The sequence below is a fragment of the Erythrolamprus reginae genome, chromosome 10, assembly GCF_031021105.1.
Source record: "Erythrolamprus reginae isolate rEryReg1 chromosome 10, rEryReg1.hap1, whole genome shotgun sequence".
Taxonomy (NCBI): domain Eukaryota; kingdom Metazoa; phylum Chordata; class Lepidosauria; order Squamata; family Dipsadidae; genus Erythrolamprus; species Erythrolamprus reginae.
Window position 1 is genome coordinate 12,961,747 of NC_091959.1, and position 13,421 is coordinate 12,975,167.

Sequence of the window (13,421 nt, forward strand, 5' to 3'; positions counted from 1 at the left end):
AAGGATCTCAGCGGACATTTGAAAACCATTGGAATTGACAAAATCTCCATCTGTCAATTGCAAAAGGCCGCTTTACTGGGATCGGCAAACATAATTCGCCGCTACATCACGCAGTCCTAGGTGCTTGGGAAGCGCCCGACTGGTGATGAAATACGAAATCCAGCATAGTGATCTCGTTTGCTGTGTTGTACTGACATAATAATAATAATCTGGAATAACTCACCTTTTTCTTACACCTTTCAGTTTGCAACCTGACATGCTCCAGGGGTTGGCCGAATGCTGATTGCAGCACATGTACTTGCCAAGGACATTTACTCCGTGGCACCGTTGCCCTCCAAGATGGTGCCCCGGCAGCTGGTGCCCAGGTCTTTCTGCAAGTGAAGCCATCCAAGTTCTTAAGAGAGTCGGGCCCCAATGGGGCATTTGAGGTTCCTGGCCTGTGCCCCGATGGAAAAACCACCCTGCAAATTAAAAAATCCAAGTACGCAATGGCTGTGATTACGTTGTCAGAGAGTTCTGAAAATTACTCGGTTGTTCGTGTCCACTTGAAAAGAGCAGGTAAGGAATCACTGGGCCCCAATCCCGGCGGCAGAATAGATTTCATGAGTCCTGCAGTTCTGTAGGAGTTTACTGGGATAACCATCATGCACGACCAAATCTTCTAGAAAATGTATGCAAACAGAATTATTCTCACGGTGCATGCTTATGCGCCCTGATTACATCAAACAAAAAAAAATTAAAATTATTATTGTTATTGATATTGATATTAATTAATTAATTGGACACGCAAAGCCTTCTGCACATGTGCAGAGGGTGAAAAGGCAAGTACGACGGAGCACAAAGCATGCGCTTCCGAACCGGTAGGGAAATGAAGTAGATTTCATCACATAGAAACAAAGAAGTGTGACCGCAGAAAAAGACCTCATGGTCCATCTAGTCTGCCCTTATACTATTTTCTGTATTTTATTTTAGGATGGATATGTTTATCCCAGGCATGTTTAAATTCAGTTACTGTGGATTTACCAACCATGTCTGCTGGAAGTTTGTTCCAAGGATCTACTACTCTTTCAGTAAAATAATATTTTCTCATGTTGCTTTTGATCTTTCCCCCAACTAACTTCAGATTGTGTCCCCTTGTTCTTGTGTTCACTTTCCTATTAAAAACACTTCACTCCTGGACCTTATTTAACCCTTTAACATATTTAAATGTTTCGATCATGTCCCCCCTTTTCCTTCTGTCCTCCAGACTATACAGATTGAGTTCATGAAGTCTTTCCTGATACGTTTTATGCTTAAGACCTTCCACCATTCTTGTAGCCCGTCTTTGGACCCGTTCAATTTTGTCAATATCTTTTTGTAGGTGACGTCTCCAGAACTGGACACAGTATTCCAAATGGGGTCTCACCAGCGCTCTATATAGTGGGATCACAGTGTTCCCTCGACTTTCGCGGGCTCGAACTTCGCGAATAGCCTATACCACGGTTTTTAAAAAAATATTAATTAAAAAATACTTCACAGTTTTTTTCCTATGCCATGGTTTTTCCCACCCGATGATGTCATATTTCATCGCCAAACTAATAATTTTTGCAAATAAATAACAAACAAAAAAATTATTGTTAATAAATAATTATGTTTATAAATATCAGGATCACTAAGTGTCTTATTCAATGGTGAGTACCAGTAATAATGGTGAGTAAATGGTTGTTAAGGGAATGGGAAATTGTAATTTAGAAAGTGTTAAGAGAAGGCTTGTGATACTGTCCATAGCCAAAAATGGTGTATTTACTTCCACATCTCTACTTCGCGGAAATTCACTTTCACGGGCGGTCTCGGAACGCATCCCCCACGGAAATCGAGGGAACACTGTATTCCAAATGTGGTCTCACCAGCACTCTATATAGCGGGATCATAATCTCCCTCTTCCTGCTTGTTATACCTCTAGCTATGCAGCCAAGCATCCTACTTGCTTTCCCTACCGCCTGACTGCACTGTTCACCCATTTGGAGACTGTCAGAAATCACTACCCCTAAATCCTTTTCTTCTGAAGTTTTTGCTAACACAGAACTGGTCCAAATGCCTTTTTTCCTCTTTCAGAAAAACCGTACATGGTGACGCATCCAGAAAACAAAGCCAGAAGAGAGGGTCAGAGTGTGTCGCTCTGTTGTCACGCCACTGGAAATCCGCCCCCTGGCAGATATTGGTGGTAAGACACTAAAGGAGGGTTTCCGGAGGAAAATCTAGGCTGACGGCTTCCAAAATAGAAGATAATTCTTGATTTACAACCAAATTGGGGACGGCAATTTCCATTGCTAAGCAAGCTGGTTCAGTGATTTTATAACCTTTTTTTTTTTTTTGCCAGGCTATTAAACAAATCATTATAGTTATAGTTTATTAGAATTGTATGCTGTTGTGTGCTCTTGTGTTGTTGTGGTTGAAGCTGAAGTAATCTTTGATAGGCTGGACATTGCAGCATATGATCTTGTGGGCAATACTTAGATCATGTTTAGGGCGTCATAGTTCTAAGCTTTGAAGACCCAGGATTGTAAGTCTAGTTTCGTAGGGAATTCTGTTTCGGGTAGTGGAGTGAAGGGCTCTTCTGGTGAAGTATCTTTGGACATTTTCAAGGGTGTTAATGTCAGAAATGAGATATGGGTTCCAAACAGATGAGCTGTATTCTAGGATGGGTCTGGCGAAAAGTTTTGTAAGCTCTGGTAAGTAGTATGAGATATCCAGAGCAGAAGCTACGTAGGATTAGATTAACAACCGTTGAGGCCTTTTTGGCGATGTTTTTGCAGTGGGCTTTGGCACTTAGATCTTGAGTTATTAGTATTCCATGGTCCTTGACTGCGTGGGGATTATCTGTGATCATTTATTTATTTATTTATTCGATTTTTATGCCACCCTTCTCCTTAGACTCAGGGCGGCTTACAACATGTTAGCAATAGCATTTTTTTAACAGAGCCAGGCTATTGCCCCCACAATCCGGGTCCTCATTTTACCCACCTCGGAATTTGCTTATTCCATTTGTATTTAAAGTTCTGATTCTTTTTGTCGATGTGTAAGACGGAGCCTTTGCTGGTTGAGATTGTGTGTTCACAGGGATGCTGGGATGCTTAAGTGCAAGGACCGATTGTAAGGTATTATATTTCAGTGTTCTTGTAACTGGGAATGGTTGCTAAAATGAACAGTTGTAAATTGAGGACTATCTATAATTCCAAACGGTGCAAAGCTAGCAACATCTTCATGTGAGGAACATCAACCTGAGTACTTTCCCAGCATTCCCATGGGCTGGCCAGGGGGATGCTGGGATCTGAAGCCCATAGAAGTAGAAAGCAGCAAGAAATTAATCTAGGTTATACAGTGATCCCCCGCTCGTTGCGAGGGTTCCGTTCCAGGAGCCCCCGCAACGAGCGGGTTTTCACGAAGTAGCGATGCGGAAGTAAAAACACCTTCTGCGCATGTGCAGATGGTGTTTTTATTCCCACAGCGCTAGCGAGGAGCCGAAGATTGGGGGCGGCGCGGCTGTTTGCCGCCGGCATGGAGGGCTTCCTAGCAGCCCCCCAAACCCGGGTTGGGGGTCCGGGGGGCGCTGGCTCTCGCCGCTTTCGAGCTGAATCCGGGAGCGAATTCGCTCCCGGATTCAGCTCGAAAGCGGCGAGAACGAACGGCAAGGAACGCCTTTTCCACGCCGTTCATTCTCGCCGCTTTCGAGCTGAATCCAGGAGCGAATTCGCTCCCGGATTCAGCTCGAAAGCGGCGAGAACGAACGGCAAGGAACGCCTTTTCCACGCCGTTCATTCTCGCCGCTTTCGAGCTGAATCCAGGAGCGAATTTGCTCCCGGATTCAGCTCGAAAGCGGCGAGAATGAACGGCGTGGGCGGGCGAAGGGCGGGCGGCAGCGAGGAGTTTGCGTGGGCGGTGGGGAAACTCCTCGCTGACGCCAGCAAGAGGGGGAAGACTCAGGGAAGCCGCCCAGCAGCTGATCTCCCGGTTGCCATCTACGCATGCGTGCCCACGGGCACGCATGCGTAGATGGTATTTTGACTTCCGGGTTGAAAAATAGCGAAGTACCCTGTTCGCAATGGTTGGGGACGCAATAAACGGGGGATCACTGTATTTCAAGTTTAGGCTACTTTCTAGATGCGTATTTTAATATTTCATGGAATGTCTTAATCTCTACTGGACTTCTTCTTCTTCTTCCTCTTCTTCTTCTTCTTCTTCCTTCGTCTTCTTCTACTTCTTCCTTCTTCTTCTTCTTCTTCTTCCTTCTTCTTCTTCCTTCTTCTTCTTCCTTCTTCTTCTTCTACTTCTTCCTTCTTCTTCTTCCTTCTTCTTCTTCTACCTTCTTCTTCTTCTACCTTCTTCTTCCTTCTTCTTCTTCCTTCTTCTTCTTCTTCTTCTTCTTCTATTTCTTCCTTCTTCTTCTTCTTCTTCTTCTTCTTCTACTTCTTCCTTCTTCCTTCTTCTTCTTCTTCTTCTTCTTCTTCTTCTTCTTCTTCTTCTTCTCCTTCTCCTTGTCCCTTTTCTTTACCTCCTTCTCCTTCCTTCAATCCAACTTCCACCTCATGTTTCTAACCATTCTGATCTTTCTTCTAGGTTCCACAATGATACGCTGCTGGATCCTGCCCTCTATAAATATAAAAGCAACTTGATTTTGAAGAATTTGAAGATGAACCAAGCTGGACGATATTTTTGTAAGACCAGCAATGAAGCAGGTTCAGTCAAATCCCAAAGTGCAACGCTTTCTCTCGTAGGTGAGTTGTTTGGTTTTTTTTGGAAGACCTGAAGAAATAGGATAGGTCAGGGATGGGCAAATAATTCTCCCACAGGAGAACCTGGGACTATTGTCGAGGGCCAAACCAATAGAGCTCCGAAAGTGTTTGGCAGGCGTGCAGGTAGAGTGCTGTACTGCAGGCCACTGAAGCTGACTGTAGATCTGAAGGTCAGCGGTTCAAATCTCATCACCGGCTCAAGGTTGACTCAGCCTTCCATCCTTCCGAGGTGGGTAAAATGAGGACCCGGATTGTGGGGGCAACAGGCTGGCTCTCTTAAAAGTGCTATTGCTAACCTGTTGTAAGCTGCCCTGAGTCTAAGGGGAAGGGCGGCATAAAAATTGAATGAATGAATGAATGAATGAATGAATGAATGAATGAATGAATGAATGAATACATAAATAAATAAATTGGTGGGAGACAGGCTAGAGAGGCAGAGCCCAAGGGCCAGATGTGTCCTGGGTGGTCTGTAAAATACCCAGGTGTGGGATAGGTAGTGGAGATAGGCAGGGGCAATTCCAATTCCCACTTCTACCAGTACGCTATGAGTACAGCTTCTGTTCTCCTGCGTGCCCGTGTCCACGCCCCAGCGTGTTTTTGCTTCTGAACATGTACAGGAAGCAAAATCTCACGAGGGGACACGCACACAAGAGAGATGTTGGTGGTTTTCTTGCTTCCGTGCATGCGCAGAAGGAAAAAATTGCCGAAATCTCACCCGCATGTTCCCTCACGAGATTTTGCTCTAAATCTCACAAGGGGACACATGAGCAAAATCTCGTGAGGGGACATGCGCGCTAGAGATTTTGGCGATTATTTTTGCTTCCGAGCATGCGCAGAAAGAAAAAATCGGCCGAAATCTCACCCGCATGTTCCCTCACGAGATTTTACTCTAAATCTCACAAGGGGACACATGAGCAAAATCTCATGAGGGGGAGATTTTGCTCTAAATCCAACGAGGGGACACATGAGCAAAATCTCGTGAGGGGACATGCGTGCTAGAGATTTTGGCGATTATTTTTGCTTCCGAGCATGCGCAGAAGGAAAAAATCGGCCAAAATCTCACCCGCATGTTCCCTCACGAGATTTTACTCTAAATCTCACGAGGGGACACATGAGCAAAATCTCATGAGGGGAGATTTTGCTCTAAATCTCACAAGGGGACACATGAGCAAAATCTCATGAGGGGAGATTTTGCTCTAAATCTCACGAGGGGACACATGAGCAAAATCTCATGAGGGGAGATTTTGCTCTAAATCTCACAAGGGGACACATGAGCAAAATCTCACGAGGGGACATGCACGAGAGATTTTGGTGATTTTTTTTGCTTCTGAGCATGCGCAGAAGGAAAAAATCGGCCAAAATCTCACCCGCATGTTCCCTCACGAGATTTTACTCTAAATCTCACGAGGGGACACATGAGCAAAATCTCATGAGGGGAGATTTTACTCTAAATCTCACGAGGGGACACATGAGCAAAATCTCATGAGGGGAGATTTTACTCTAAATCTCACGAGGGGACACATGAGCAAAATCTCATGAGGGGAGATTTTGCTCTAAATCTCACAAGGGGACACATGAGCAAAATCTCATGAGGGGAGATTTTGCTCTAAATCTCACAAGGGGACACATGAGCAAAATCTCACGAGGGGACATGCACGAGAGATTTTGGTGATTTTTTTTGCTTCTGAGCATGCGCAGAAGGAAAAAATCAGCCGAAATCTCACCCGCATGTTCCTTCACGAGATTTTGCTCTAAATCTCACGAGGGGACACATGAGCAAAATCTCATGAGGGGACACACATGCAAGAGAGATTTTGGCGATTTTTTTTTTTGCTTCCGAGCATGCGCAGAATGAAAAAATTGCCGAAATCTCACCTGAATGTCCCCCTCGCGGGATTTTGCTCTAAATCTCACGAGGGGACACATGAATAAAATCTCATGAGGGGAGATTTTGCTCTAAATCTCACGAGGGGACACGCACACAAGAGAGATTTTGGCGATTGTTTTGCTTCCGGGCATGCGCAGAAGGAAAAAATTGCCGAAATCTCATCCGCATGTCCCTTCACGAGATTTTGCTCTAAATCTCATGAGGGGATTCATGACCAAAATCTCATGCTCTAAATCTCACGAGGGGATACGCGTGCAAGAGAGAAGGATTATAAAGAAATGGTCACTCCACCCCTCCACCAGGGTTTAGCATTTTTAAATGGGGTAAAAATCCCCTTTCTCTATCTTGGAAGAAAGTCTTGAAAAATCAAAGATGTCATTTTTCTCTATCTGGGAAAAAATTCTAGGGGGGAAAAAAATCCAAGATGCCATTTTTTTCCTCTATCCAGAAAAAAATCCAGAAAAATCGAAGGCACAATTTTCCTCTATGGTGGTGAGGGGTGGTGGAGGGGGGGACTCTAGAAAAATCCTAGATATCCCTTTCTCTTATCTAGAACGAGTCCCGGTGCCCCCTCAATGTATGAAGTTGCCCATTTGCAGGTTCCTCCTTTTCTGTAATTGTGATCTTTGTAAAACGTGACTTACCACCAACAAAAAGTTAGCCCATCCTTGGTTTAAGACAACTCTTACGAGTGAGATGCCCACCGCTTGATAAGTAACCTATGGAATTGATTTCAACAGGAAAGAACGCAACCCCCTGTGACGCCAGGCCCGAGAATTATCTTATCCGTCTGCCCCACGATTGCTTTCAGAACTCAACCAATTCTTTCTACTACGATGTTGGGAGATGTTCGCCTACGACATGCTCCGGAACGTTACGTGAAGGTTTCTGGTGCAAGGACACCACAATTTATTGCTGTGGGGTCTCCAAGATGGAAACACGGGATATAACATGTGCCGGCTACACCCTTCCCATCAAGGTCGCTGTGGAGTGTGGCTGCCTGAAGTGTACCGAAGTCAAGATCACCGTGCGTGGAAGAGCCGTGGCGTCTGATACGGGAGAGCCCATGAGGTTTGGCCATATCTACATGGGGAACAACAGGATCAGCATGACAGGCTACAAGGGCACTTTTTCTGTGCAAGTGCCGCCAGACACCGAGAGGCTGGTTCTCACCTTTGTGGACCGCCTGCAGAAGTTTGTAAACACCACCAAAGTGTTGCCGTTCAACCGAAACGGTGGGGCGGTGTTCCACGAGGTCAGGATGTTAAGGAAAAAGCCACCAATCACGCTAGAATCCACGGCGACCAACATGATTTCCTTGGGGGAAATGGAGGGAGAAGATCCAATCGCTGAACTTGAAATCCCTCCGGATACATTTTACCGACTGAACGGAGAACTCTACTCCGGGAAAGTGAAAGCCAGCGTGACTTTCCTGGATCCCAGAAACGTCTCCGGTGCTGCCGCGGCACAGTCTGACTTGAATTTTGTAGATGCCGAAGGGGACATGCTTCCTCTTAGGACATACGGCATGTTTTCTATGGATTTCACGGACGAAACGGCTACAGAATCGCTCAACGCGGGCCGAGTGAAGGTCCACCTGGACTCTGCCCAGATCAAAATGCTGGAACATCAGCAAGGGATGAAGCTTTGGTCTCTGAATCCACAAACGGGTTTGTGGGAGGAAGAAGGGGATTTTGAAGTGGACCACAGCAGTCGCAGAAAACGAGAGGAGAGGACATTTCTGGTGGGTCACATGGAGATACGAGAAAGGAGGCTGTTCAACTTGGATGTCCCTGAAAACAGACGGTGCTACATCAAGGTACGTACTTACCGAAGCGAGAGATACCAGCCCAGCGAACAGGTTGCAGGTGTGGTTGTTTCTGTTATCAACTTAGAACCAACCCCAGGATATGCTACCAACCCCAGAGCTTGGGGGCGCTTTGACAGTGCTGTCACTGGCTCTAGTGGCGTTTGCGTCCCAGCTTTCTGTGACGACCAGAATCCAGATGCCTACAGCGCCTACGTCATGGCTAATCTTGGCGGAGAAGAACTTGAAGCAGTTGCTTCCTCCCCCCAGCTTAACCCTTTTACTGTGGGAGTGCCCCAACCATACCTCAACAAGCTCAAGTACAGGAGGACAGATCATTTGGATCCCAACGTGAAGAAGACAGCCTTCCGGATTAGCGTAGCCAAGCCTACTCCCAACATTGTTGGAGAGAGCAATGGTCCCATATATCCTTTTGAAAAGCTGCATGAGTGTGAAACTGCTCTCCCCTCCGCAGCTCACTTCAGGTTTTACAGAGTAGAAGGAGACAAATATGAATACAACACCATTCCTTTTAATGAGTGTGATCCCATGAGCTGGACGGAGGACTACTTGACTTGGTGGCCCAAACCAATGGAATTCAGGGCATGTTATATTAAAGTACGGCTCAGCGGGCCCCGTGAATTGATCGTGAGATCGCGCAACACAGGGGGCACCCATCCACGGACTGTCGGCCAGTTGTACGGCATTAGAGATGTGAGGAGCATCCGTGCTATGGGCCATCCTAACCTTTCAACGGCATGTCTAGAGTTTAAGTGCAGCGGCATGTTGTACGACCAAGAACGCATTGACCGGACACTGGTGAAGATTATCCCCCAGGGCAGCTGTTACAGGGAGAGCGTGAACAACATGTTGCACGACTATCTGGTGAACCATCTCCCTGTGGCCGTGAACAATGACTCCAGCGAATATACAATGTTGGCTCCTCTCGATCCGCTGGGTCACAACTATGGGATCTATACTGTGACTGATCAAGATCCTCGGACAGCCAAAGAAATAGCTCTGGGTCGATGTTTTGATGGGACCTCGGACAGCTCTTCAAGAATTATGAAGAGCGACGTGGGCATAGCGTTAACGTTCAATTGCCACGAAAGAGACACGCGAGAAAATGTGTTCCAGTCCCTAAGGAATGTGCCCAGCAGGTTTCCAGCAATCCCTTCTAGAGAGAGAACTGGAGTAAGACGACGAAGTGAAAGTCCAGTAGTTAGAGTCCCTCAAAAAGTCCAATAAGCTTTGGTAGCCTTGCTTCTCAACGGGCAGCTCTGTGAGAATCCCAGCCCACAAACTAAGGATGACCCCCAAATCATACCACATATCCTTGCCAATACTTTTTGAGTTTTCATTCAAAGGGTTTACACGTGTGATAAGAAATACATCCGAGGAAAAGATCATTGGCAGCCTATGCTGTTGTCCTCTGGAAAGAGTTCCTAGAACAGCATCTAGTGTGGCTAAAATGGCCAATCAGAGAGTGGCAATCCCTTCCACACTGAAGGCAGATCCATTCTGTCCCCTGGCCGGTCCCCGGATTTCGCTGGTTCCGGGACTGCCTCTTTGCCTCTGCCTGCCGACTAAGCGTCTCCTTGGAATGGGGAAGGCCATGCTGCATCTTTAGCCTCCAAGCTGAATGATCAGAGGTCAAGGTTTCCCAACTGTTAATATCCATTCCCAAGGCCTTTAGATCCCTCTTACAGATACAGTGGTACCTCTACTTACGGACTTAATTTGTTCCGTGACCAGGTTCTTAAGTAGAAAAGTTTGTAAGAAGCAATTTTTCCCATGGGAATCAATGTAAAAGCAAATAATGTGTGCGATTGGGGAAGCCACAGGGAGGGTGGAGGCCCTGTTTCCTCCCAGGAGATTCCTAGAGAGGCCCCACGGAGGTTCCTCCCTGCCTTTTCTGGCCGTTTTCCTCCCAGGAGATAGAGAGGCCCCATGGAGGCTTCTCCCTGCCTTTTCTGGCTCTGTTTCCTCCCAGAAAATTCCTAGAGAGGCCCCACGGAGGCTTCTCCCTGCCTTTTCTGGCCCCGTTTCCTTCCAGGAGATTCCTAGAGAGGCCCCGTGGAGGCTCCTCCCAGCCTTTTCTGGCCGTTTCCTCCCAGGAGATACCTAGAGAGGCCCCACGGAGGCTCCTCCCAGCCTTTTCTGGCCGTTTCCTCCCAGGAGATTCCTAGAGAGGCCCCACAGAGGTTCCTCCCAGCCTTTTCTGGCTGTTTTCCTCCCAGGAGATAGAGAGGCCCCATGGAGGCTTCTCCCTGCCTTTTCTGGCTCTGTTTCCTCCCAGAAAATTCCTAGAGAGGCCCCACGGAGGCTTCTCCCTGCCTTTTCTGGCACCGTTTCCTTCCAGGAGATTCCTAGAGAGGCCCCGTGGAGGCTCCTCCCAGCCTTTTCTGGCCGTTTCCTCCCAGGAGATACCTAGAGAGGCCCCATGGAGGCTTCTCCCTGCCTTTTCTGGCCCCGTTTCCTCCCAAGAGATTGCTAGAGAGGCCCCATGGAGGCTTCTCCCTGCCTTTTCTGGCTCTGTTTCCTCCCAGGAGATTCCTAGAGAGGCCCCATGCCTTTTCCGGTTACAGTTTCGGAGGCTCAGGTTTGTAAATGGAAATTGGTTCTTGACAAGAAGCAAAAAAATCTTGAACACCCAGTTCTTATCTAGAAAAGTTTGTAAGTAGAGGCATTTGTAGGTAGAGGTACCACTGTATCCTTATATCGCAGCTGTGGTCTCCCTCTGGGTGATAGGCAGCTGGTAGTTAATGATACCTGTATAAAATCGAATCGAGTCATTTGCTTTTGAGGTATTAGAAGCCAAGCTTTCTGGGGAATCATAGCATCTCTAGATTTGGATTCTCATCAACGGTATGCTAAACAGGGTTTATGTCGAATATACCACCATGGGCTCAGTTTGCACAGTATGTTAAACCACAATGCTATTTCTTTGGCTTTGGCTTAACAAGTTGAATGACAGCAGCATTCATGATTTACTTCCTGAAAGAAATTCCTGAATTCAGCAATAAAATTAAAGAGGAGAAATTTTCATCTCTTTTGTTTTTTTTAAATGTTTTGCAAGTGCTTTCACCTAGCCAGATATCTGCCAATAGGGATGGGTCCCCAGTCTAGACCACTGGTGAATGTTTAAAAATATTGCTGGCCTATTCTTTAAAAAAAAAAAGCATTAATAGTCTATTTACATAATTATTGGCCTTGGTTTCTGTAAATGGTTAAATTCTATACAAAGTTAACAGAAAGATTGGGAGAGAGAATATGCAAAATAAAGGAATATATGCAATTTGCTCGCCGGATAAAAAATTGTTTTGGTAAACAATTAAATAAATTCCCCCAAGTAAATAAATTTTTACTTGGGGGAATGGCATTTACCTGTAGCATACATGCAAAATGACAAAGTAATAATAATCAGGATAATAATACCAATAAGACAAGGTGGATATAAGAAGACAATTCTCTTTGATGCACATGGAGAGCATATGCACGGCAAATACATTGTGTGTCCAATCACACTTGGCAAATAAAGAATTCTATTCTATTCTAGTGGAACCAATGAGAAGAAGAAAGTTCTACATCCAAAGACGGGCTACAAGAATGGTGAAAGGTCTTAAGCATAAAATGTATCAGGAAAGACTACACGAACTCAATCTGTATAGTCTGGAGGACAGAAGGGAAAGGGGGGATAGGATCGAAACATTTAAATATGTTAAAGGATTAAATAAGGTTCAGGAGGAAAGTGTTTCTAATAGGAAAGTGAACACAAGAACAAGGAGACACAATCTGAGGTTAGTTGGGGGAAAAGATCAAAAACAACATGAGAAAATATTATTTTACTGAAAGAGTAGTAGATCCTTGAAACAAACTTCCAGCAGACGTGGTTGGTAAATCCACAGGAAGTGAATTTAAACATGCCTGGGATAAACATATATCCATCCTAAGATAAAATACAGGAAATAGTATAAGGGCAGATTAGATGGACCATGAGGTCTTTTTCTGCCGTCAGTCTTCTATGTTTCTATGTTTCAGTAGCTCAGTTCCAAACAGACCCCTAACCACCCATGCCAGACTTGGATTGACAGACCCTGGGATTTAATTTTGACCCCAGAGCTCAGCAATGCATAGAGCTCTATTTCGTGTTTTTATTTTAAATATGCCTAAATTGAAGCCACTCACTACACAGGTATAGTATAGGTAGTACCTGGCTCAGTTAGTAGTATCTGTGACAGGGATCCTGGGGTCTTAGTGGACAATCATTTAAATATGAGGCTGCATAAACAGAGGGATAGAATCAAGATCACGTGAAGTACTGTTTTATAATGTCTTGATAAGGCCTGGAATACTGGATCCAGTTTTGGACACCATGATGTAAAAAAGATGTTGAGTGCAGAGAAGAGCAACAAAATAATTAGGGGACTGGAGGCTAAAACATATGACGAATGGTTGCAGGAACTGGGTATGTCTAGTTTAATGAAATGAATTAAAAGACAAGATAGCAGTGTTTCCAATATCTCAGAGGTTGCCACAAAGAAGAGGGAGTCAAGCTATTCTACTTTGCTATATACTTTCAGTCTGAAAGTCCATTTCCCCCCCTTTCCCCTTTATGTCTCAAGAAACTAGGGAGGGTCTCTTTTGAGATTTTCGCCACTCCCCATTTCTTCTGTGGGTTAAGCTGCCTCTTATCTGACCGTGCCTGTGGCTGTACCCATCTCCCAAGGTCGTTCCCACATACCATTACTAAAAGGGTGGCAAATGAGATCTAATTATATGACGGTTATTGAAGGCACACGATCATTCATTCAGGACTTTGCCTTTCTCACTGGACGGGGTTCGTTGCAATAGGGACTGTGGACATAAGTGAAAAACAACATAACAACTCTGACTCCTGCAAAAAGCGTTGCAACTAAGCGCAGTCCCTTAGATCAGTGTTTCCCAACCTTGG

The 13,421-nt window shown here is 45.5% G+C and overlaps 2 protein-coding genes across 3 annotated transcripts in view; one reads left to right on the forward strand and one right to left on the reverse strand.

Moving 5' to 3' along the window:
- CILP (cartilage intermediate layer protein) overlaps positions 1 to 11,509 on the forward strand; it is a 36,744-nt gene extending 25,235 nt beyond the window's left edge. Inside the window, exons 5-9 of one of the 2 annotated variants that reach the window (XR_011559949.1) lie at positions 244 to 558; positions 2,095 to 2,203; positions 4,597 to 4,754; positions 7,401 to 10,671; positions 10,730 to 10,767. Coding sequence is in view for 1 of the 2 variants with exons in the window: in XM_070762174.1 (XP_070618275.1) it covers positions 244 to 558; positions 2,095 to 2,203; positions 4,597 to 4,754; positions 7,401 to 9,715 (2,897 nt within the window). In the remaining variant the exon portion in view is untranslated. Of the gene's footprint in view, positions 1 to 243; positions 559 to 2,094; positions 2,204 to 4,596; positions 4,755 to 7,400 lie in introns of both variants that reach the window. The other variant, XM_070762174.1, reaches the window with a different exon arrangement.
- ANKDD1A (ankyrin repeat and death domain containing 1A) overlaps positions 1 to 13,421 on the reverse strand; it is a 350,194-nt gene that overhangs the window by 68,155 nt on the left and 268,618 nt on the right. The window lies entirely within an intron of this gene.